The 26,562-nt window shown below is 40.8% G+C and overlaps 2 protein-coding genes across 4 annotated transcripts in view; one reads left to right on the top strand and one right to left on the bottom strand.

Moving 5' to 3' along the window:
* The first annotated feature begins 627 nt into the window (after positions 1-627).
* Positions 628-9,680, top strand: TBRG1 (transforming growth factor beta regulator 1). Its single transcript, XM_032285095.1, has 9 exons — positions 628-1,010; positions 2,625-2,695; positions 3,350-3,582; positions 4,136-4,272; positions 4,565-4,711; positions 7,656-7,753; positions 8,013-8,123; positions 8,536-8,678; positions 9,328-9,680. Exons 1-9 carry the CDS (start codon positions 861-863, stop codon positions 9,471-9,473), a joined length of 1,236 nt encoding a protein of 411 aa, XP_032140986.1. The 5' UTR covers positions 628-860; the 3' UTR covers positions 9,474-9,680.
* Positions 9,681-13,307: 3,627 nt separating this feature from the next.
* Positions 13,308-26,562, bottom strand: part of SIAE (sialic acid acetylesterase) — a 37,458-nt gene continuing 24,203 nt past the window's right edge. For 2 of the 3 annotated variants that reach the window (XM_032285093.1, XM_032285092.1), the window contains 5 exons: positions 24,707-24,816; positions 24,002-24,135; positions 17,135-17,289; positions 15,992-16,187; positions 14,252-14,597 (listed from right to left, as the gene is read on the bottom strand). In XM_032285093.1, the coding sequence (XP_032140984.1) occupies positions 14,379-14,597; positions 15,992-16,187; positions 17,135-17,289; positions 24,002-24,135; positions 24,707-24,816 (814 nt within the window). In that variant the 3' untranslated portion in view covers positions 14,252-14,378. Of the gene's footprint in view, positions 14,598-15,991; positions 16,188-17,134; positions 17,290-24,001; positions 24,136-24,706; positions 24,817-26,562 lie in introns of all 3 variants that reach the window. The other variant, XM_032285091.1, reaches the window with a different exon arrangement.

Below are 26,562 nucleotides of genomic sequence, written 5' to 3'. Positions count from 1 at the left end.
TTAAATAGACCTTGTTTATAAAGTTAGAACCACATAAACGTACATATTATGTACAGAAATATACTTCTGGCTTCAGTAGGCAAACATTTACTGAGTGCCTGCTTAGTGCTAGTATTAAAACTGCGTGTTAAATCTTTCATCTTCCCTACTAGAAAGAGCCAGGGCGTTTCTTCCTATTCACTACTGCGTTCCCAGCTCCTAGGAAGATCATAGCATTAGAAGGCCCTGCAAACACATTTCTGTGAGCTGCATAAAGGAATGAGACAGGTAAGGAAGCAGAGTCCCAACACTTGCGTTCCCTTTGTTCTATAGTCTGGGGAAAGCCTGTCTGCTCCACGCATGAAAAACGTGTTGAAATGCAGTGGCCGTGCGGGGGAGCGTGAACGAGAGCTCGCGTTGGTAAGCTTTTTGTTTGTTCGCGAGTTAGTTCAACAATAGTACCCTTCAGCTAAGCACAAAGACGCCCGACGTTCGGATTCCGATTCCGGCCGTCGGCCATCCCTCCTCTCCTCTTCCCGCACTCCCCCCAGCCCTTTCTTTCCTCCAAGCTGGCCAGGGATTGCACCGCTAGACTACCTACTCTCCCTGCCCCGGAAGTTACACGCGGCCGGCACCGTGACGTAAGTTCCGGGAATGGCTTACTTCCGAGAGAGACACGGAAGTACTGAGAGGATCCGGGAGCCGGGTGGGTTGCTAGGGTCTCTGGCTCTGCGGTCAGCCCTGGGAACGCCTTGGAGAGCTGGATTCCTAGAGGCCCGATTCCACTGGCACCGAACAAACGAAGCCAGCGCTCCTGCCTGCTCCCTGACCTAGGATCCGATGCCGGCCGCGTCTTGGGGCCCCCGTAGCGGGGCTGGACCATGAGCCTGCTGGACGGCCTCGCCTCTTCGCCGCGGGCCCAGCTGCAGTCCAGCAAGGCCAGGATGAAAAAGCTTCCGAAGAAGAGCCAGAACGAGAAGTACCGGCTGAAGTACCTGCGGCTGCGCAAAGCGGCCAAGGCCACGGTGTTTGTGAGTCTGACCCGCGTCCAGCCAGTCTCCGCCTGGAGACTCCCTCACGAAGTCTTTCCCCAAGCGTTCCCCCTCTTCTCAGGGTGACAGTATTAATATAGTGTTGGCTTTTCCATATACACTACTACTTGTTAGCCTTGTGTCCTTGGACAAATTACGTAATTTCTCTGTCCTAATCTGTAAATGAGATAACTACCTTGTAGAATAATAAAGATTAAATGAGCAAAGAAAAGTGCTTGGTGCCTAGAAGATATGCCAATAAATTTTAGTCATCGTTATTATTGCAAAACTCTAGGAAATGTGTTTGATTCTCGAGATGCAGCCCTGAGAATTAGGCATTATTTTTAAAATGAGAATACTGAAGCCCAGAGAGATGATTTGCCCAAGGGTAGTGTGTCAGAGCCCTGACCCCAACTTAAGATGCCGTGATTCTATTTTATAACTTCCACTACACAGCCTATTTTCTGAGCACCTCACTTCCCCATAACTGACCCCTTGCCCAAACACGTACATGAAACTTTCAGGAATTTCCCCCCTCTAAGCTTTGAGTGTTCCAAGTGTTTCTTCCTTTTATTGTAGAAGCACTGGAATTATTGAATGAATAAACTTAATATAGCTTGCCAGCCATAACTTTATATTAGAATATTTTGGCTTGCTTCAGTGCTTGGAAATAGAGGTGGAGTCCTCAAATGTCCTCCTACATCCAAGTCAACAGTTTATCTCTTCTCTTTACCAAAAGCTCAAACGTCTCAGCATTTTTGGAAGCATAAGGAAAGGTTCAGAAGTTAGAATACACGTTCCAAAAACACTTATTCAGCACTTGCTAAGTGCATTGCTTGCTATTTGCACTGGAGAGGAACAAGAAAAGTAGAACTAAGAGGACTTGGCATCTGATTGACTGTTCCCTTTCTTTTATCCCCTATACGTCAAAGGTACCTAAAGCTTGGAATTTATTTCCAGGATGTTGGTTCCATCAAATACATGAAGAAGATTATGTGAAGAAAAGGGATGTTGTTTTGAACATTGAGAGCTTGAGGTTCCACCTATGGAGCATTCAGATTCAGCATTCCCTTCAGGATTGGTGCTTGGGAGATAGATTGAGTCATCAGTTAAAAAAAAAAAAAAAAAGATGATGCTTGAATACATATAAGTATTTCTCTATTTGGGTTAGATAGGCTTTCTAAGTTTCTCAAGAGTTGAGGCACTTGGGAATAGACAGTCTTCATTTTTATAGTATTGAATTTAAGCATCTATGGATTTAAGCAGTATGCCTTTTTCTCTACCAAACACTATACTAATTAGGGTGACCATTAATCTTGGCTTGCCCAGGACAGTCTTGGTTTACCATATTGTTCTGGCATAAGCATTAATAGCACCCCCTTTTCACTCAAAGGTGTCCCAGATTGGATAATAAATTACATAGTTACCCTGCCCATAGTAGAACCTGACTACCTTTACCTATGGCTCTATTTATAGCTTGTCACAAGGTAGAATAGCTCTTCCTTCTCACTCAGCAATACAAGGTTTTTGATTTGAAATATAGATTCTCTTCCCAGCATATGAATGTGATTGTTTATTCATTTTATATGATTGTATTCAAAATTTTACTTAAAGGAAAATGCTGCTATTTGTGATGAAATTGCTCGTCTTGAGGAAAAATTTCTTAAAGCAAAAGAAGAAAGAAGGTGAGCTGGCTTCATTTTGTGTTCAGCATCACATTTTTGGAGCTTGATAATGGTGTTACTGCTGTAGAGATTTTTCTTTCCACTGGGATTTATATGTAGCGCATAGCCCCTTGGCCACTTGATCAAATACAGAGAAACTCACAACCTGTGGCATTGGTTCCTGCACACCCAAGTTATGTTGGGCCATGGTGATGCGACAGCTCCTCTACTCATCTTTCTGAAAAAGCCATCTTGCCACATCTAGTAAATAATCTTATTTAAACCCCCCAATTATAAAAGCTAAATGATAAAAGCAACTGCCTCTCATTCTACAAATATTTAGTCTGTACATATTATTCTGTGCAAAGCAAAATGGGTATATATACATCTGTAAATCATGTGCCTTTTAGAAGCCTAACACTGTCCAACATCAAAGTAGAGAAACCATCCAGATGCAAGAGATAAGCAACAGCTCTTATCCTATCTGTGGCTTCTTGAAGTATTCATTGCCCTCTAGGGCTTTATGGTTGATTCACAGGGTCCAATTAAGAACCTTATTTTTATGAGTGTAATAATCTTATATACAATTCTGGCTTTTCCCAGTACTTGAGTAAAATACTGAATTTAGACAATACAGAAGTTCATTCCTCTGTTCCTTTTCCTTTCTGACCTCAGGTACTTGCTAAAGAAGCTTCTCCAGCTTCAGGCTCTAACTGAAGGGGAAGTGCAGACTGCAGCTCCCTCCCACAGCTCCAGTTTGCCCCTGACTTACAGTGTGGCCAGCTCTGTGGGAACTATACAGGGAGCTGGGCCTATTTCTGGGCCCAGCACTGGGGCTGAGGAACCATTTGGGAAGAAATCCAAGAAGGAGAAAAAAGAAAAAGGCAAAGAGAACAACAAACTGGAAGGTACTTGGGGGAGATGATATCAATTGCCCCAGTGACTCACCTATTAATGACAGACCTGGTACTAACTTATAGACACATATGGCTACAGATATACTTAGAGTCTCATCCGGTTAAGGAACCCTGATAGCCCTTGAGAAACAAATGTATTAGAGCCACTTTGGGTGGAGAAATTCTGGCTAGACTTCCTTAAATGCAAGGGGAGCAGACGGACTTCCTCCTTCCCCCAGCTCTCTGGGTTGCATTCCATTTAGTCTTTCCTAGAGGCAGGGGAATGGGCTAGGTGGCCTTTTGAGCACACTGCTGGTTTGGGAAATTTCTGATCTTACAAATGAAATAAGAGGCCTTAAAATGTATGAGGCTTTTAGCTCCTAAACACTAATATGGGCAGGTTAGAAAGCTACTCAAGGCTTTTGGGGGAATGCCCCACATGCCCATTCAGTAAGTATGTAAAACCAGAATTGGCTTATTGCTCTTACTATTCACATGCAAATTTTTCCCTTCCCTTCAACATTGGGATGGGCCTGAAGTGGGTGACCCCAGATTTGCGTTTCAGTTCTGAAGAAAACATGCAAGAAAAAGAAAATGGAGGGAGGTGCTCGCAAGCTGGTTCAGCCCATTGCCCTGGATCCCTCAGGACGGCCTGTGTTCCCCATCGGACTAGGGGGTCTAACAGTATATAGCCTGGGGGAGGTGAGTGAGACCAGCGATATATAGAGAGGAGAATCAGAGAAATGTGGGAATGGGGTTGAGCCTTCCCTCCCTCTTCCCATTAGCAGCAGCCCCTTGCTGATTTATACCAACCCCAGAATATCTCCAGTCCCTGCAAAACCAGGTCAGTGTTGTCTGCCACATAGCCTACTCTCTGTCTCTGTGATTTGTCACTCTTTACAGCCCCAAAGTGGTTCTAAAGGCGACCACAGGAAACTGGACTTCTAAATTCTGCAGTGACCTCAATCCTAGGTTGGGGGAATGTTTTTTATAGATCATCACCGACCGACCTGGCTTTCATGATGAGAGTGCCATCTACCCTGTGGGCTACTGCAGTACTCGAATATATGCCAGCATGAAGTGCCCAGACCAGAAGTGTCTATATACCTGTCAGATAAAGGATGGTGGTGTGCGGCCTCAGGTACCCCCTCCAATAACCACTGTTTGTCTTTAGAACCTTTTCTATGCTAGGCACTTAATATGAATTACCTGTTCTGATACCTTACAAGGTAGATACGTATAATCACCATTTGGGTAGTCCAAAGATGCAGAAAAGTAAGTGGCCCAAAGTCATACCTCTGCTAATAAGTGGTTGAGCTTGGATGTGAGTCTGTTATCTGTCTAATTCTCAAATTGAGGCTCTTTTCTATTTAACCATGCTACTTCAACTGCTGACTTTGTGACTGTGTAAGCCTTGATCAAGCCTTGATCAAGCCTACTTGTGAAGTACAGGCCAAAATACAGGGAAGGTATGGTTTGATACACTGCCATTTCAGGTTGGACCAAAATGGAGTTGGCAAAGAAGCTGCGTATTAGTTTCTGGCTGTACATACTCTTAAAGACCTGAGAGTCTTAAATCCTGGTCTTGCTAAGTACGTTTTTCATAATTCTCAGTGCTAAGATTTGAGACAGTTCATTTTCCCCAACCATCATCTCCTGATTTTGGGGGGTGGGGGGAAATAGACCATTTTCAGAGTTTTAAACTTCACTGAGGAAGTTACAGATCACTAGAGAGTAAGGTAGAAGGAAGTAGAGGCAAGGCAAGGAGTCTTTCAGCAGAAGCTAGGAGAACCCTGAGACTGCTTGAGTCTTGTAGATAATACTGCATCACGCCTATCAGAGCGCTGTTAGGCATAGTTGAGAGCTCATATGACCTTAATTATGCAACAGTTTCTTTAGAAAGACTCATTATTTTAATGGTATACCATATTTATAATACATCTATAAATGTAATGCAAATTTAATCAAAATACTAATAGAAATTGATGAGTCAATTCTTAATTTCCGGTGAAAAACAAAATGCTAAAACGTTTTTGAAAAAGAAGAATCTGTTGTGTTTTTAGTTTTTTAGCTCATTAACCTAACTGGACATTAGTTTTAGGTTTGTGAGCTAGGAATCTAGCTTGAAATTTTGTTCCAACTAACGTCAAGTGGCACAGTAAATATATGTAATACTTGTATCTGTTTCCAGATGATTCCATTTTATTGATATATTTGTCTGTAAGTGGCAATATGACTTATTACTTTAGCTTTGTTGAATATTTTATTCTACAAATATGTTAAAGGAAAATTTAAAAGAATTTCTTATACTCTTAGGGTGAGATGAAAGGCTTTCTTTAGCAAGACATGAAATTTAGAAGTCATAATGGAAAATAATAACATACTTAACTATTAAAAATGTAAACACTTCTGAATGGCAAAAGGCACCATGATCAGAGTTAAAACACAAGCAATAAACAGAAAGAAAACATATGCCAAAGGATTACTATTAGATAAAGTGCTCCTGTAGAGTAAGAAAAAGCAATATTTAAAAAAAAGAAAAAAAAAACAAAACCCACAGGCATTTCACAGAAGTAGTACAGATGGTAAAGAGTGGGCCTGCCTCATCAGTAAGTGAGGAAATGCAAATAAAACAAAAATGATATCTTATTTGATCTTATTTTGCTCATAGGCACCTATCAGAGGGATTAATAATATCCAGTGCTGGCTGGGGTGGAGGAAAACAAGTACACATTAGTAGGAGTGAAAATTGGTAGTGTTTTGGGAGGGCAGGTTGGCAGTATCAACAATTTTAATATGTATATCATTTGACCCAGAATATGTCTAGATAGTCTGGTATCTAGACTGCACTAGGTACACATTTGCACCTAGAGAAATGTGCAAATGTGACCAAAGTAACACGTAACAATGTGCATTGTACCAGTATTTGCAATAGCAGGAAATCAGAAATAGCCTAAATAACCATCAACCAGAAAATGGTTAAGTAAAATATATCCATTCTTGTATGTATAGCAATTGAAAGAATGAGATGGATTTACACATTAGTACTAACAAGGAAGTATCTTTAAAGTGTAACATTTCTACCCTTAATGCTCCTTACCCAAGTAGGGTAAAACTTTCAATACAAAAAAGTAATTGAAATGGACATGATGGATACCAAATAGTAGAGCAGTCCTGGACTACTTGAAATTAATTGCTCACAGTGTTTTCATTAATTAGCCGAGAAATAAATATAAAACATTAGAATCTTAACCTGGCAAGATATGCCATTGTTTGAAATAAGAAAACCACCATTGACTAAAACTACTCACAGGAGAATTTATTACTTATACAATTGAGAGATCTCTAAAATTTGACATAGTAAATTTAATCCAGTGAAATAACCACAGAAGAAAACTAACAGTAATAGAATCTATACTCAGTAAAATTTGCTTTGACTTTTTTAGAAATCAGTAATGTTCAGTATTCTAAAAAATTATACAGAAAATAAATTAATACCACTCAGGATAATTTGAATGAAGTAAACATTGAAGAACTAGAAACTGTTTAACTGAACTTTATGTAACTAGTCAAGGAATTTAATTGGCTAGGTAGAACTTGTTACAGAAATATTTTCCTGGCAAAAATATCATTGAACTTTATAGAAAACTGGCCACATAAACACAATGAAGATCTTTTAACACTTAAAGCAAATACAATGAAATGGCAGTTTGCAATCAGCCTGTTTTTCTAGATCTTGTAAAACTAACAAGACTACATGGAGAGTAATCTCATTTGTTTTTAAAATACCATTTGTATTTGTACTTAAGGATATAAGTGGATTGGAAAGGTATATAACAAATTAAATGCTCACCTTTGGAAAGCTGTCAACCAAGAAGGGTAGAACTGAAACAGTCAAAGGACTTTCTCTATGGACTTGGATTTTTTTTAATTTTTAGCAGCCCTATAGGAAAGTAATTGTGTCCCTTTTGAGGATGGTATACATCAGCTTCAAGCTCCAGAGTAAAGAAATATTTACAGGGGTAGTATGCTTCTCTCTCCTTCCTTCTTGAGGATTGATCTCATTGTTCGTTTATCTTTCTCAGTTTGAAATTGTTCCCGAAGATGACCCCCAGAATCCCATCGTCAGCTCTTCTGCAGATGCTTGCCATGCAGAACTGCTCAAGACTATAAGCGCTACTATGTAAGTTGACCAAAAGCTTGAAAACAGGATAAAAGATCACCGCTGGTACAGTGAAACCCTTACTCTTGCTTTTAATGAGTGGAGATCTCTTATTTTATAGAAACCTATCCTGGATTCTCCTCACTTCATACCAACTAGAGCCTCCACATTATCAAAGTCAAGAAAGCTTATCCTATGTGTTCATACCACTATTCTGTTCTTAAACCCATCTTCATCTCCCTCTAAGCTCTCAAACCAAAATTATCCCTCTCCTGTTTAGGGGGAAACTAATGCCTAACCTGCTTCCAGCTGGAGCTGACTTTTTTGGGTTTTCCCATCCAGCCATCCACAACCTGATCCAGAGTTGCCCAGGAGCTCGAAAATGCATGGAGTAAGTGTGGTCAAATTCATTCCCTTGAGAAAAGCTCAGTGATCAGCCAGGCAGGGACTGGCAGTTACTGCTTTGTTCACTGAGCTGCTTTGTGCAGAGCCTGCTTGCTTCTTGACCAGTATGGCTCAGTATCGGTCCTCTTAGCCCTCTGGTCAGGTGAGCAAGAGCCAGGACCCCACTGTTCTCTTGATTATTACTATTTTCTGTGTATACCATGACCGCAAAAGAGGTGGGAAATCTAGCGGAATAATTTGTCACTAAAGAGGCCTGCTTTTAGATTTTTGTTAGCTAATATGTGTTTTAGATATATATGGGAGGAATATAAAGAAAAAATACCTGATCCTTTGGAGGTAGGAATGGGTATTTATGGCTAGCAGATAACTCTCAAGAGTGATTTCCTTTGACTCCACAGTTACCAGTGGGTGAAATTTGATGTGTGCAAACCTGGAGATGGGCAGCTACCCGAGGGGCTGCCAGAGAATGATGCAGCTATGAGCTTTGAAGCCTTTCAGAGACACACCTTTAATGAAGATCAGAATGATCCCCTTCTGCCAGGTATCTTTAACTTTACCCTTCTGGTTTGAGAATTGACTGTGTTTAGGCTACCTTCCCATCTTCACACATAACTGAGTTACCCTAAATATCTAGGCATTGAGTGATAAAAAGCTTTCACTGAATCAGCCTTGCAGAGTGCTGCGTCAGAGGGGAACCTGTGGCCTGCATAGCTTCCTAGGTTACTCACAGATGTCACAGGGAGCACCTGCGATTATAGTAAGGCAGGGTGCCCCAGAAACTAAGGTATCTCATTCTGTAACCTAACAAGACCAGAGCAGAACACCAGGGGAAGGTTTACTGTTCAGGGAATAACATTCAAGTAAAGTCAAAGCCTTGGCCCTGCCTGTGTTCCATGAATTCCTCCCACAAATGAGTGATCAGGGGTTCAGGCTTTGGGGTCATATAGGGAAAACTCTGGGCTAAAAAATGGAATTGAAATCCTCACTCTTTGCCTAATACACTCTATAACCCACTTAATGTGTTTCAGTTTTCATTGTCAAAGTATCTTTCCTATCCTAACAAAGGCAAAATTGAGCTGACAGATGCAAGGGTGTTGAGGAATTGATTGAAAGGACATGTACATGTCTGACCAAAACAGTCTCCTGAGACTCCCAAGTAGCAGTGGAACTTAAGGAATTGTTTTCTCCAGGATCCCTGGACCTCCCGGAGCTTCAGCCTGCAGCCTTTGCGTCTTCTTACCAGCCTGTGTTCCTGACACATGAACCCTTGGTAGATACTCACCTGCAGCACTTGACGTCTCCATCACAGTGTAACCCAATTCAGTCTTCAGATTGAACAGGAAGGGATCGGATGCCACATCATTTTCATCATGATTAATTTAACTTTAAGATTTCAGATATATGGAAGAAAGCAGCAATTCAGAAGCAAAGAAGATACTAACATATTTCATCATGGATCCTGTGGTGATGGTTTTCCCTGGGAAAAACTTCAGCTGCTTTATTTTTAGTAATAAATTTATCTTGTCAATTCTGTTTATTTTCATCTTGTTGTAATCAGGATAGAATCTTTTTTGCTTAGCTCTGCCTGAGGTAGAGTAAACTTCAACCCCTTATAAACAAGAGTGATAGAGAGCTGCTATCTTAGTCTATTCAGACTGCTACAACAAATACCATAGACTGGGTGGTTTATAAAATAAATTTACTTCTTACAGTTCTGAATGCTGAGAAGTCCAAGTTCAAGGTGCCGGCAAATTCAGGGTCTGGTGAGAGCCTACTTCCTAGTTCTTAGACTAGTTCTTAGTCTTAGAACTTCCTAATTCTTAGTCTCTGTGTCCTCACATGGTGGAAGGGGAAGGTAGCTCTCCGGGGTCACTTTTTTTTTTTGAGACAGGGTCTTGCTCTGTCTTCCAGGCTGGAGTGCAATGGTGTGATCTTGGCTTACTGCAACCTCTACCTCCCAGGTTCAAGCAGTTCTCCTGCCTCAGCTTCCCAAGTAGCTGGGATTACAGGCATGTGCCACCACGCCTGGCTAATTTTTTTGTATTTTTAGTAGAGACGGGGTTTCACCATGTTGGCCAGGCTGGTCTTGATCTGACCTCGTGATCTGCCCACCTTGGCCTCCCAAAGTACTGTGATTACAGGCGTGAGCCACCGCACCCAGCCTCAGGGTCCCTTTCATAAGAACATTAAGCCCGTTCATGAGATGTCTGCCCTTCCAAAGTCCCCACCTCCCAATACCACCACACTAGGGGTTAGAATTTAACTTATGAATTGTGGGGAGATAAAAACACAGTCTGTAGCAGCCGCTGACTAATGAGGGAGATGGAGAGATTCTGATAAACTTCTACTCTTGATTCTGATCCTAATTCAAGGAATATCAAGTCTCAGGCCCTGCAACCCAGGCTGCTGCGTTATTTTCATGTATCATCAAAGTCAAATCTGCTTTAACTCAAGATGGAAAGTCTAGTCCAAGGTACACTGTTCATCTTTTTCTTCACATTTTGCACATCCTTCAAGGGGAGCTTTAAGCCTTTGTTTCACACCTCAGAGAATGCTTTTTAGCTCAATACATTGAAACCATATAATAATACAAATTCATATATAACATAATTAGGGGTTAGTCCCATCCTCTATAACAGACTTAGTCCTGTCTTTTCATTAGCCATGTAATAATATAACTCCGTGTTCCATGCAATGGGATTTTTGGACCCTGTTAATAGCATTAAGATAGAGGTTCCCTTTGTCACCTAACAACTCATCACTACTTGTGGGATGCCTTAGCTACTACTCATCACCAGGTTACCAAGGGCTATCTGGAAAGGGAGGAACAAAAGGACCCAGAGGTAGAAGAATAGGGAAGGAGTGGTGAGAACTGAATGGTTAATGCACTACCATTTATAATTGCCAATTGAGGAAAAAAACAAATGGGAGTGGTATTTTTATAGTAATAAATCTGACCAGCGGAGGGAGGGATCAGACAGCAGCATTTAGAGCACACCACACTGGCCACTGTAAACTCAGAAGCTAAGTTAACTAGTATTTTATGATTTTGAGTATAGTCTTCTTATAAGTTGTATACATTTTACAATGTAAAAGAAACTAATATATTTTGTATAATCGCAAATCGGGTGGGAAGGGGATTGCTTAAAATATTAATGTATTGTTTTTCTTTTTTTCTCTGCATAAATTGAGAATACTGGCACTTAACACAGAAGTGATAGATGCTTTTTTCATATAACAAATATTTTCTCACTATTACAGCCTGAGTAATACCCATACTAAAAGAGCCTCATTTTAGAAAGACATTCAAATTTTTTGGAACGTATCACATAAAGAAACGTTGAAACTTTTTTCAACTACAGTGCATATGCAACTATAATGTATATGTATACCACATATACTTGTATGGATATATGTGTAAAATGTTTTTACTATGGATTGATTTGAGAAACCTGAAAAACACTACCATAATATACTTAAACTACCTTTTCATCTATCAGATTATTTCATTTTATTTATTTATTTATTTAGAGACAGAGTCTCATTCTGTCACCAGGCTGGAGTGCAGTGGCACGATCTCAGCTCACTGCAAACTCTGACTCCCTGGTTCAAGCTATTCTCTGCCTCAGCCTCCCAAGTAACTGCGATTATAGGCACGTACTACCATGCCCAGCTAATTTTTGTATTTTTAGTAGAGACGGGGTTTCACTGTGTTGGTCAGGATGGTCTTGATCTCCCGACCTCATGATACAGCCACCTTGGCCTCCCAAAGTGCTGGGAATACAGGCATGAGCCACCGTGCCCAGCCAATGATTTTTTTCAATTTAACAACATCCAGTGTCAATGATGGTGAAGGAAAAAAAGGACTACCTTGGTGAGAATGTAAGTTGTTTAATCCTTTGGGAGGGTTAAACTGTAGATATCAAAATTTTAAATACATATTCATTCCATTCAACGTTAAGGACCCTAAGAAATAATTGGACAAGTGTGGTATGATGATTGCATGTGATATTCATTATAGTATTATTTTAACAGTAGAAATTGTTAAAAATCTATATGTCCATTAATAGGAAATTGGTTAAAGTATGAGGCTTCCCCAAATTGAAACACTCTAAATCTATATTCTGTTTACATAAGAAAATTATTTTGGTAAAGTAAGTCAAAAACACAGATTACAAAATAATATGTAGTATATAAAATTATGTAACTCGAATGGTTCGGCAAAATACTGTTTCTCTGAATGATGAATTTCGGGGTGATTTTTACTTGCTTATACTTTAATGTCCAAATTTTCTACAGTGATTGTAAATTCCATTTTAAAACTAAAAAGTTCTTATATTTGGGGAAATACAGTGAATTCCCACATAATGTTTTAAATTATTCAGCCACTAAAAATAAATGTACATGACTTCATTAACATATTCAATACCTAAACCAAGTTTTTCACAGTATGTATTCTAAGTTCCTGCAGGTGAAAGAAACCTGGAGTTCTTGGCTACCTCTAGCTGCCTCCAAATTAGAACAGCCCATGGGGGTATGTGTATTGGGGTGGAAGAATGGACAGGCAAATTGACGTTTTCATAGGCATCAATCTGTTACGAGGTTCATGGTTTCTATGGGACCAGATACATGAGAGGTCAAAGCATGCGCAATAGGAGTTAATTGAATGAATTGAATGCTAGGAAGTCCTCAGGGGAGCCAAAGTTCCTTGTAAAGATTTTTTGTTTCTTAACTAAATAAAATCTTGGCACTGACAAAAGCTATGCCTGCTGTTTGGAGCTATACCAGAACCCCTTGGAACTCTACAAAGGGGTAGAACTAAAGCAAAAACCATCACTCACTCTACAAAGTGATTATAAATTTCCTTTTCAAATAGTAAAAAGTTCCTAAATTGGGGGAAATTTAGTGAATTCCTACATAAGGTTTTAAATTATTCAGCCACTAAAAATAAATTTACATATGACTTCCTTAATACATTCACTACCTAAACCGTATTTTTTACACTGTGTAAAATACATTAAATATGTAGAGTGAATGATACTTTTTGCTTTAGTTCTCATTTTTCACATTAAGCGGAGGAAAGCTACCCATAGATAGCATTCTTATTTCTTTTCACATGTTTCAAGGACAATTAGCAAGTTTTGGCTGGATATAAATATATACACATCACTAGTGATCATTCTTTTATTTCTAACTTCTAATAGGTAATATAATTTTCAAGTACCGTTAGCTGTTTTTAATCCATCAATAAACTGCATTAAGATTATTAATAATAAACACAAAAGGCCTCTTTCACATTTGTATCATCTGCATTATTTTTTTACATGCTTGTTATGCGGCTTTACTTTCAGCCTCACGCTTTTCTCCCAGATGGATTATCCTTAAACCTTTTACCTTTAAAGAGTCTGAGATTTATATTTAACTTGAATGACACATTTGCCTCTGTTGCCCCTGTGTTCATGTTTTCATAAACCAGAGTTTCTCAGCTCTCCTGTTTATGGCAGCCCAAGTGCCTTCCCTGGGTTACTACCACCTGGCCCTTGCTTTTCATTCCCTAGGGCAGTCCCTTAGCACCTCCCAAAGTCCCTGCATGTGTTTCTTATTTCTTAAACATTCATATTTCATTATTTAGATTGAAGGAAGAGAACTGGTTTTGGCTTGAAGAGAATACAAATAGATCTGTCTTAAATTATCTGAAAGACTCTGATAGTAATAAAGTTTCACAGGAGAAAGACTTCAGTTCCACATAAGGAAAAACTTGGAAAGTTTTGAATGGAAAGTTCATACAGAGATTCAGTAACCACCTGTCAGAAATTTTGTAAAGAACATGTGAACACTAGCTGGCCTATGGGGCCTTTAACATCTCTTCCAATCCTAACATCCCACAACTCTGGATAAAAGGGGACAAAAGTATTAGACATTTCACTCCCATTAATATGAGGGAAGTGAATGACATTGAGGTCCAATTTGTCCGTAGTTCAGAATTTGTCCAAAACAGACCTTAGACTAAGGGACTAAAAGCAAGCATTTCAAGTTACCTACCAGCCTGGGCTCATCAGAATATAGAAACAGCCATGTGCTAGCTGGAAGCCATTCAATGAGGCTTTCTATTAATTTCCTTTAAAAGCAACAGTTATTAATGAAACTCCTAAATGCTAAAATCTAAAGAGCCCATCCTTATAGCTAAGCTCTGATTATATTGAAACGGTCATTTGGCAACATTGCTCTGATGACCAGGAACCTAGTCTGTGATGAACGCAATGAAGGGAGGGGCTGGCAGGGCACTGCTGGGGTGATACAGGGGACACTGCTTATATTCACAAGGCCATGTGGTCCAGGCATAGCGGAGAGCAACCACAGTGCCATGACAAGAATTGATTGTCAGGGTCAGGGTCTGGGTGGAGAAGGTGTTCATGGAAGCTGGAAGCCACTTGCATTGATGGTCACTGCAGCAGGAGATCTAACAAGAGAGCCATAAAATAGGAATGATTAGAAGGGTGACCTAAAGAATGCTCAGAAGGGTGTTCTAAGAAACCAGGTGCTGCTCTTTCAGACAACGGATGGGAGGAAGGAGCCACTCTTCACCAAGGACGTATTCCTACAGTAACCAGAACAAACCTGAGTCCACTTTGGATTTAGTCAGCAGTCACAGGTTGATAATAGATTTCCATGTGGTTAAATAAATAATAAATAAAACATTTGCTGAGGAAGACAAGGAAGCATGATCACATGAGGCATTTAGGGAAGGGCTCGCCTGAACATTCCTTGGGTGATCCCTCCTGCTAAACAGCAAGGCAGGTGGGAATTTAAGTTAACAGCGTGGCTCAGCTGCTGCTGTTTCTCTCTGGTACTCCCAAGGAGCTGCAGAATGAAGAAGGGGCACAAAGGAACTCTAGATACAAAGACTTTCTCAAGCCAGAAGGCAATCTGGAAGAGGGAATACAAATTATCTAGAACCCAAAGGTTAAATTCTGTCCTGGACCAGATGATGGGCAGACCACCAGCAACTGACTAAAGAGGAGAGCTCAGAATGCAGACTTCTCTAAATTCACCTAGAACCCAGTGTGGAAAGAAGCTAAGTGGGATAAGTGCCAACCAAGCATCTGAGGCAGGTGGATACTGTAGTTAGAATTCCAGAAACAACAGCCCTAAACTCCTGTGTAGTTAAAGTTTGCCTTTAATGTTCTTTTCTCTCCTCCAATGCATTCTTTTCGCACACCCCTTTCCAGCCTAAGACCTCATGATTCCCAAAGTCACTCATTTAAATATTCCATGTAGGAATGCCTCCACGCCCCACCCTCAACTATAGAAGACTCCTGAATAACCTCCTTCATCAGCGGCCACAATTCTACAGCAGAATGACCCCTGCTAGGTATTAAAAGGAGTCTCATTATATTAAATCACACGAAGTTACAAATCACTAAGAATAAGCCTCTCAAAGGAGAACCTAAACTCAGAGAATGTCAGAATTTAGGATAGTATAACAAAAAAATACACCTGAGGATGAGGTAAATATTCTGGAGCAAGGATCTTTCAGTAGGTAACCTACCAATAAAGCTGTAGGTCCAGCCCTGAGCAACGATAGTTGCTCTGGGAGAAAAAATTTGAAAGGAAATTTCAAATTTTTAAAGTCTATTTTAATATGGACTTGTCTTCCCTTCCTTGATTGTTCTATCAAAACTGCCTCTAATCTAATGAATTAACAGCTGTTTATGTGTGTCTCTGAGATGAGCTCAGCCCCCAACCAACCAAGACCCGCCACATCGTAATGTTATAATGAAAGAGATGGCCTCAGCATGGAGGAAATCCTGACTCCACCACAAGATGAACCCCTGTTTTTTCTGTTGTTCTCACCTCAAATATCTTGTTGTCCCTTTTCTGCACCTGGATTTCCTGGTAATATGTGACATTGAGCAGCCCCTTGTGAGCCAAGCGTTCTATCTTCTCAGGCAGTGGTCCTTGAAAGGTCAAATTCTTCTCACCATAAGCCACAGCCCGGGCTCCCAAGTGCAGCCGATAGGCCACAGTCTGTTTATCTCGAGGGTGGATGCTACAGGATAAGGAAAAAGTAGAGAACTTTGGGTTTAAGCTCAACAATAACCACATATTTTTTTTAAAGGGTTATTATACCAAGCACCCTTTATGAAAGTAAGAATGAAGTTGACTGACCTCCCTGATCAGTGGCTAGTCAGCTTAAGAGAAATGGTGAATGGTAACCATAGATGGGGCTCTGGGTCTTCTATGGGTTGGAAACCTTGAAACAATAGATGGCTTGGAAGGAAGGAATAAAAAGAGGGATGGGAGGAGGGAGGGAGACAGAGGAAGGAAAGATACTGGAACTAACCTAGGAGAGCTAACTCATAAGACTGTTCTGAACCACTAAAAGGTTTCTTCTGAAACATCTGTTCATTATTTGGTCCCCTAGAGCTTTTATTCATTTATTCAATAAATCAGTCAAGTTACTCCTACAATCCAGACGTTGTATGTTGGACTCCTCTCACATCCTACAGTTAGTGTGTGCTATTCACGGGGGCTGATCACAGGTATTCCAGTATTCCTCCTCTGAGGCTAGAGGAATGCTGGAATCCCATTTCCTGCTGTCAATGAAGTTAACCGTGGCCTTGTGACTTGGTTTGGCCAGTGCAATGTGAGCAGAAATGACTTGTGTGGAAGCACTGAATTGCCAGGATGAGACTTTAAGATGACTGTGGAAGCACAGGTCAACTTGCCGCCTCTATTGCTCTGGGTCTATGAATGATTACAGTGAGCAAAGTCTCTGTTGACCTTCTTTTAACGTAGAGTGTGAGCAAGAAATAAATTTTTGTTGCATCAAAGAACTGAGATGTTGAGGGTGTTTGTTGTTGTTACTGCGGCACATCCCAGCAAACGTGATTCTAAGTGCCAATCCTCAGTCTAATTTGCCCCTCACAGGTGAACATCAGTGAAAGACTACAAAGTACATACACTGTTCATGCAAAGCCCAAGAAGCAATCATACCTGCCAAAAGGCGACTCTCTATCACAGAGATCCATAGCTACGGCCATGAAAGTATTGGGCATCTTTAGGTTGGGGACATAGCCGAAGTCTGCTGTTTGATGCCAACGGATCTGGGGAAAACCATCTGAGCGTATCTTAGACAAATATGAAGATAACTAGAAAGCAGAGACATTGTTCATTTTATTGCATCTGATTCGCACACTGGAGTTGTTTCACTGGCGGACTCTGCTTCTGCTTCTCTCATTGCGTTCAAATGCTCATTCAACAAGTATTTACTAAGCTTCTTATCGCTGTGGCAGTGTCTTTCCAAAGACAGCTGCAGCAGTCCCTCTAATCCCATGTGCCCTCTTGGAATGCAACTTTGCCACACCTCTCATCAAGCAGCGGGGTCTGTTTCTCTTCTCTTTGAATCTGGGATTTGTTCCGACCCACAGAATACAAGAGAAATGATGTTATACAGTTACTGAGTCTTGGCCTTATGACGCCTTGACTTCTGATTTCATTCTCTTTAAACCCTGAGCTGGTCATGCTGCCCAGCTACTGCTGGAGAGATTATGCAAAGAGAGGGTCCTTAGAAAGAGAGGCTCTAGTGTTCCAGGAATCCCAGATAAGAGACCAGTCATGTGGATTTCTAGATCCTCCAGTTCAAATTGCAGCCACATAAGCAAGCCCAGCTGGCATCATGTAAGGCAGAGATGAGCTATCCCAGGTGAGCCCTACATGCTCAACCCAAGGACTCATGAGCAAAAACTATGGCTGATGGTTTCAGCCACTAAGTTTTGGGGTAGCTTGTTACAAAGCAATAGATAACTGATACATCTGTATACAATACGCTAGGCACTGTGGGGAAGCAGAGAAGAATTTGCCCTTGAGCATGTGCCAAATTGCATTGGAGACCCCAATTCTTCACTCCTTCCTATATCCACACCCTCTTGCCATGTGGCTTTGCAGTTCCCCCTGCTATCAAGACAAGTATGTTTCCCAACCACTTGATTCTCAGCTCAGCCATGTGGTTTGCTTTGACCAATAGACAGAAGCAGAAATGATGATGTGTCACTTCCTAGCCTAGGCCTCAAGAGACCCCACATGGCTTCACTTGCTCATTTGCACTGCTGCTATCGCCACAAGAAGGACGAAGCTAACCTGGGCTAGCCTGATGCTCCCTGGAGAAAGACAAGAGATATGGAATAGAGCTGCTGTGTCTAATCCACTCCAGCAGCCCAGACTGGAGCAGAGCTTCCCCACTGACCCACAGAGGTCTGAGAGAGCCCAAAGATCTGCAGCTTAGCCAAATCCCCCCAAACCCCGGCTCCCTAGACAAGGGCTACCTATATAAGAAAGGCTACTTTAGGCCAGGGGGTTTTGAGGTAGTTTGTTACAGAGCAGTAGCTAACTGGTACAAGTACTTTACAGCTTTGTTGCAGACAGACCTACACATAAGAAATAAACATAAGAGTTTAATGAGTTTATGGTTCATAAACCTATAAAATAGTATGGATTAAATGCTAAATCAGTGGCACAGATGGCAAGTACTAAACATTTAGAACAGGCAAATATTATTATAGGAAAACGTGGCCTTAGAATTCATAAAAAAAATTAAATGGGCACCAAAAATATGAGAAATCACTACCGGCAGTACTGCTCCCACTTCACATGTTAGGACCATGTAAGATGCAAAGGTGGGAAAGAGAATGGTCGTTCTGAGAGAAGGGCAATCCAGCTGGACTGGGGGATTTGTGAAGGAAAGGCAAACTTGGAAAGACAGTAAGGCAAGTGTTTGTATAGTTGATACTTTTGTATTAAGCAATAAAGAACTGTAGAGGTGATAGCTGCACAACATGGTGAATGTGCTAAAATGCTTCTGAACTCAACTGAACTGAACTGAGCACTTTTAAGTGGTCAATTGTACGTTACATGAATTTCAACTCAATTAAGTTATTAACAGAGCCACTGAAATTATTGACATGATCAAAGGACCATTTCAAAAGATTGCTCTAACAATCATACAAACGGCTGTGGCAAGAAAATTCATAACAATAAAGGACTTAACGCACAGAGACTGATTAGTTAAGTAGCTATTATTATGTTCTAGACACAAAACAACAAAGGTCTCATCTACAAAGATAGTAGTGGAATGAGATGATGAGACATAAGACCAACCGGCAGAACCGGGCAACCAGCTGGATATGGGACAAGAAGAGAAAGGCTAAAATCCATCATTCAGAAGCCACGGCATCTGAATTAACTGTACGGCGTCTCAGGCATCCAAGTAGCACCAGAATATTTGAGGAATAATATTGTTCCAGAAGGAACCTGTGAAGGATCCACAGCTCATGTAATATCAGTCCGCTCATTTATTTATTCATGCTTTTAACAAATATTTACTGAACATCAAGTCTGTGTCATGCACTAATATTGGCATAGGAGATAGTGAACAAAACACAAAAATTCCTTCCCATTTTTATATTCTAGTGGGGAGAGATAACCAATAACAAAATAGATCTGTAAACTACATATCCTATGAGAAAGTGGTAAGTGTGCTGGAGGAAAATATAACGGGGGAAGAGGAGAGAGTGTCAGAGTTGAATAAAGACTAGAAGGAGATGTATGAAGAAGCTATGAGGATATCTGCGTATGTTAGGCAGATGACCCACAGTGACCCACATTCTTATACAATACTCTCCTCTTTTTAAGTTGCTAACTATGCATTCATTTCTTACTCAGCAACAGAAAACTAAAACAGAAAAAGAACTTCCCAGGCAGAATGGAAAAGAAAATAGCAGGCCCTAGGAGGGGAGTATGCCTACCGCGCTTAAAGAAAAGTAGGGCAGCCAGTGTGGCTGGAGCAGCGTCTGCAAGGCAGAGAGAATTAGGAGGTGAGGTCGGCGGGTAAGGCAGGCAGGGGCCACATCATGTATGGCCTTGTTGACCTCAGCACACGAGGGCCCACTGGAGCCTTCCGATGTGACTTACGCTTCAAAGGATCACTTTGATATACTGAGAATATCCTAAAGAGGGAGAAGAAAAGGTAGAAGCAGGAAGAAGTCCAGTTAGGAGGCAATAATTCAAGGGAGAGATGATGGTGGCATAGACTAGCGTAGGAGGGGTAAAGGTAGTGAGAAGTGGTCAGATTCTGAATGCAGAGTGAGTTAACAGGATTTGTTTTCATCTAAACGGAAAGTTGATATACTCCTACTCCTGCAAAACACAGAGGCTCCCAGAAAAAATTCTTTACTATTACTATGATACATGCAGTCCAGCTATTTCTTCCTTCCTTCCTTTTCTGATGTTTACATCACCCTGTCCTTTGATTTAGATAGCATTTTATTCTTAGCCCCAGTTCCAGCCAATGAGAGGCATCAACCTGTTATCTCTCTTTTACAAGCGATGATCTTACTGTAAGTCAAACCACAAACTGGGAAGCAGTCTGGGCCAGCAACAACAGTTTTTTGACTCCGTTTCAAAATGTCTGACCCCCTCAAAGGACTGCATTTTACACAGACTGTTCCACCAGCCTGTTACTCACACAGCCCAGAAAATACCTGACATCATCCCTAGAAATGTGGCCAAATGCAACTTTGAATCAAGGATATTTTCTGCTCTCTGAGTTGCTCCAGAAAGATGAGAAAATCATCAGGAGAACACAGCAAGGTTGCAATAGTAACAGAAAGGAGCCTTGGATATGATATGGAACTCATAGGATATTTCCAATTCTCTTATTAAAATTCTCTTAGGCAAATCAGCTTTAACATAGGAAATGCAAAAAGATGCTTCTGGAGCTTCACAGTGGAATCTCATGAAGACTAGAAGATGGAAATAAAAAGATCTAGTAAGTCACCCTACTTCTTCCACACAACACCCAGAAGACAAAGTAGAACCATGTGCACCAGCCACGCTCATAATGAAGATCACAGCAACAAAGCCATGGGAAAGAGCCTCTGGTAAAAACCAGCCTGAAGCTCAACAGGGAGCAAGCTAATAACAGCTTCTCAAGCCAAAGGAATTTTCTCAAAATGGCAGTTTGCTGAGAATCCTTGCAGCAATTTGCTCTGTTTCATTAACTACACTACTATATACTCGCCACATGGAGGCATCAGCGTACTCCACACCCAAATGAAATTCCTGTTTTCCTAATCTGAGATAGAGTGGGGCGCTAATCCCTCTCCCACAGTGGCTGGTAGAAATACTGCGGCTAATAAAGGCATAGACCAGCCAAAGAATATAAAGCTGGCCATGCTCAGAGGATTTCACAAATAACATGCTGCAGTTTGTGGTCTGTTCAACTGTTTCCAAATCCCTTTTTAAAAAGCACACTCCTTGGGACTCCAGCCCCTAGCCTCCTGCTCCTTCTCTCCCAGGCTCCAGGTGGTCGCTCTAATAATAACTCAGATACACGTGTCTAGCCCTGGTCTCTCCACGGAGCTCATTCCTCCGTCTCTAGCTGTACTCTAGTCACTGTAACCATCATTTCAAACTCAGCACTTCTATGAAGCCAGTTCCTCTTTCCTTACAGACCAACTATCCCTCCAGATTTTCTGATTTCTCTCATCAATAATATTCAACACTAACATTATCTGGCATGTTCTGGGATTTACATGGATTAACTCATTCAATATTTAAAATAACAAAGAGGTCCAATATCATGTTCAAAATCACATAGCTCAAGAAGTGTCAGAGCTAGCATTTGAATGCAGTTAGTCTCGCTCCGATTCAGTCTGGACCATTATGTTGTCATGTTGGGTATTTCCCTTTGGAGGGATATGTTTGTATTTCCAGTCTCCCACAAGTAACCAGAATGTCTGTGCTGGTGATAAGAAAGTTAACGCCTGGAGCTTAAAGGACGTCCACTAAACTGTAAGGCATAAGTACAAGGACCAGGTCTCTCCGTTGCTATATTTCTAGCACCTCACGAGATTCACAGCATATAATAAGCATTCAACACATACTTTTGATGTGAGTTGACTAAAGTCATATTCCAATCACCATGTGCACAGGCCAAGAGAGGAAAAAAGAACTTCCAAAGCCCAAGTGTAGTTTCCACGAACAGTGATGCAGAACTGGTGACAGGAGCTGCTACTTTGAAAATAATGAGAATAATCATCTTATTTCAAAGTCAAAACAAATGCAGGAAAGAAGAAAATAATCATAAAGACATTTTAAGTGAAAAGAAGGTCTATACAAATTTTAAAAAAAAAAGGTGCCGTGAAATAGGACAAGGTAGAGGAGATGGGATGATGGTAAGAAGAAGGCATCTGTGGGGCATGCGGAGGCAGGTCTCTGCAAATACGTATGTCCCATTTACACAGTAAAGCCTCTCTTGTCATGTTGTAAGATAGGCATTGTTTTTATATCACCTTACTTGATTTCCTATGTTCTAGAAAAACCTGAACTACCACCCTGCTAAAAAGTGTAGGTCATGTGAACAGATGGAGGCTAGGCAATTATGAACTTGGTCAAATGTTTATTCCTTTTATGCAAGGCTGAAAGCAGAATCTTTCTGACTAGTTATCTCTAATTAAATGTATGGTTTCAGATGGACACAGGGAAGGGAACATCACACAGCAGGGCCTGTCGGAGGGTGAGGGGCTAGGGGAGGGATAGCAGGGGGTTGGGGGATAGGGGAGGGATAGCATTAGGAGAAATACCCAATGTAGATGATGGGGTGATGGATGCAGCACACCACCATGGCACGTGTATACCTATGTAACAAACCTGAACGCTCTGCACATGTACCGCAGAAGCATAATAATAATAATAATAATAGTAAATAAAATAAATGTATAGTTTCTCTTGCTATCTTCTTTCATTCACGTGCTAAGCTGCTATTTAATGAGTGCCAACCAGCTACATACATACCTACCAGGGATATAAGTGTGACCCAGGAAAATATAGTCACGTAGGAAACCTCATGCAAATAAAAAGGAGAAGTAGAGAGAAAGGAAGCATCTAACCCAGACTCTGGATAGTCACAGGAGGCTTCCTAAATAATATGTAGGCTGAAACTTAAAGGTGATTAGAGTTAACTAGGAGAGTATGTGCAATGGCCTGGGAGTGAGGGAGCATGGTGCATTCCAGGGAGTGGACATCAAGTTGGGGAGGGGGTGGGAAAGTGGACATTCTTACAGACACTTGCTAAGAGTATAAATTTATACAAATTCATGAATTTCTACAGAGAAATTTGGGAACGTGTTCAAAGCCTTATAAAGGTATACCTTTTGACCTAGGAATTTCATTTCTCGGAATTTACCTTAGGGAAATAATCAAGCATATATGCAATGATTTAGCAACAAGGAAAATAAACATGCCAAAGCTTATTAAAGCAAACTTGTAAAACAACATAAATGCCCATCTATAGAGAGCTAGTCAAATAAACTACAATATAAACATGTTTCAGACTCTGCAATCATTACAAACTGCATTGAAAATTAATATTTATTGACATGAAAAAAACGTTTACTACTTATCTCTAATTGAGATGCTACTTTAAGAGAAAATGCAAAATACGGTAAAGATCTATTTCAAAAATGAATGAGCTTATTTCTGGATTGTAAAATTATCAATGTTTTTAGCTTCTTTTTTGCTTATCTTTTTAATATTTCCTCAATGAAACTGTAATCCTTTTTTAATAATATTAGTTACTTATCAACATTTTTTGAAGATTTAATTGTCTTATCAGTGAACTGAGATGAAGTAAGTCTTAACATTCAGTTCCTGATCAGTACATTATAAGGACAAAAAAAAAAACAGAATATGAACTCAGGAAAAACGTCTAAATAGCACATCCCCATACCAATCCCCATAAGCCTCTTCTTCTCATCACAGGAACATGTACTAACATGGTCAGAGAAACCTTTGCCCACATCGTACCTGGACAAATCCAAATGGAAAGTACTGCTCCGTCTGCCCCTGGGAACCATGGTGGAAGGTCTGGCGCCAGTCTTCAATGAGTGCAGGGAATGTGCAATTGTACAGATCCATGTTATAATTTATATTGGATTCCCCTAAAAACAGTCCAAATTGCAAGTGGAGTTTGGAGCAGACTGCAAATGGCCACACATTACTCTCCTCCCTCTACCCATGCCCTGAATTAGTAGTCTTCCCATGGTCTCTCTAGACTGGCCCTGTGACTTGTTCTGACCAATGAGGCATCGGCAAATGTGGTACAAGCAGAGGCTTGAAAAGCACTTCAGGTTTGGGCTCTGCCCTCTCCTGATGACCCTGGAACCCTGAGACTATTATATAAATAATAAATGAGTCTACACTGGCTTGCTGAAGGATAAGAGGCCACCTCAGAACCATGTTATAACAGTCCCCAGACAACACATGGGAGGCAGAGACCATCCCAGGTCATCCAGCCACCAGACAACCTGCCAGGAGGCCAAAGACACATAAGAGGTCCCGGCAGGAATTAGCTGAAGCAGCCCAGACAGGAAAACTACCCTGCTAACCCACAGAACAGTGAGCTGAATAAAATTATAAAGTTATTGTTGCTTTAAACCAGTAAGTTCTAGGGTGCTGTTATACAGCAAACACTATCTGATACAATGGAGAAAGAGTACACTGAACACTTACCCTGGTACCATACCACCCCTTTCAGAGTCATACTGCACAGTGGATGGATCATGGCATTCCAGAGAACAGAGTGCTTCGCAGGACCAGTTACCGTATCAGATGGAACTGATCTGAAATCATACCATGCACAAGTGTGACCAAAGAGCCAGTAATTGATCACATAAGGGTCCCTAACTGGGCATCTATCCACTTTCACTTGTGGCAAACTTCTGACAAAAGCAACACAGAATTAAAATTGAATTGAGGCTGGGCACAGTGACTCACATCTGTAACCCCAGCACTTTGGGAGGCTGAGGCAGGGGGTGGATCATGAGGTCAGGAGTTCAAGACCAGCCTGACCAATATAGTGAAACCCCATCTCTACTAAAAATACAAAAAATTTAGCCAGGTGTGGTGGTGCACACCTGTAATCCAAGCTACTCAGGAGACTGAGGCAGGAGAATCTCTCGAACCAGGGAGGTGGAGGTTGCAGTGGGCCGAGATCATGCCACCGTACTCCGGCCTGGGGAAAAGAGCTAGTCTCAGTCTCAAAAAAAAAAAAAAAAAAAAAAAAAAAAAATTGAATTGAAACTCTTTCACTTGAAAACATGTGAATAGTCTCTGAATTTTACCTCCAGGTTATTCCCAAAATAAGTGTATCAGTCAGCTTTTCATGAGTCCAGAGTGGGTCATCCCAGTTTCCAGATAAGGTAATTAAAGTCACAGGGAAGGAGTGCTTTATTGTTGAGTATCTCACACGGGCAATACATTTATTTAACTTTTATTAAATAAACCTTTATTTAATGGACAGGCATTTAGGTTGTTTTAAACTTTTTGCTTTTATAAGCAATGCCAGGATTATCTTCCTCATAGCTAAGTCATTGCATACATGCTTAACTATATCCATAAGATAAATTCCCAGAAATGAAACTGCTGTGTCAAAGGGCACTTTTTTTAAGACTCTGAACACGTTCTCAAATTTCTCTGTAGATTATTTATATGAATTTATCCCGTAGCTGCTGCGTGTGAGAAGCCCACTTCCCCACACCCTCAGTATTATCCCTTCCATCCCCAGAGATCTGGTCTAACATTCCCTCCTACTCTACTGCAGGCCATTCTTCCTGTTCCAAAGTTGAACATCTTCACTCCCCCACAGGCAAGCTTGTACCCAAACTATACCAAGAGCTCGAGCCCATCCTCTTCCCACAGGCCTTCCCAGTGTGAATGAGACATGGTCCATGAAAGCAGGTCACATACTGCTCATCTCTACATTGATGTTAGTATCAGGATTTATATTAACTAGCCCTTCCTCTCCCACATATTCTTCCTGATCCAGCCTTTCCTAAGTGGGTGTTCATAGTCAGTATGCCAATACATTTCTCTGAGTACGTGTTTATAGCATTTGTTCTTCCTGTTGGCCTGTTTATTTTTCTAGGCAATACAGCACAATGGTTAGGTACACAGACATTGAAGCCAGACTTGCCACTTACTAGTCATGCCCATGAACGAGTTACTAAATCTCTCTGAAACTTAGTGTCTTCATCCACAGTCTTTAATAGTATCTATACTTCAATATATCAATATATAATATATATTCATTATATTAATAATATATATAAAGTGCTTAGCACAGTGTCTGCCATATAAAAAGCTTTCAGTAACTACTAGTTATTACTATTATCAGGGAAAAAGATAATTTTTTTACATGTTCTCAAATGATTGTGGTGGCATGACATGAAAATAATGCTTTCCCTGTGCTTGAATAAATCACATACATTCAACACGTACTAGGACATTCAACATATACTTAACTCCCCACAGAGAAACATGAACCTCTCTCTTACATAATTCCCTGGTAGGCTCTTTCTCAGACTGGA

This window comes from Sapajus apella, unplaced genomic scaffold (assembly GCF_009761245.1).
Source record: "Sapajus apella isolate SASKATOON/1434 unplaced genomic scaffold, GSC_monkey_1.0 scaffold16, whole genome shotgun sequence".
In the NCBI taxonomy this organism is placed as follows: Eukaryota; Metazoa; Chordata; class Mammalia; order Primates; family Cebidae; genus Sapajus; species Sapajus apella.
This window is presented reverse-complemented; position numbering and strand designations above follow the sequence as displayed.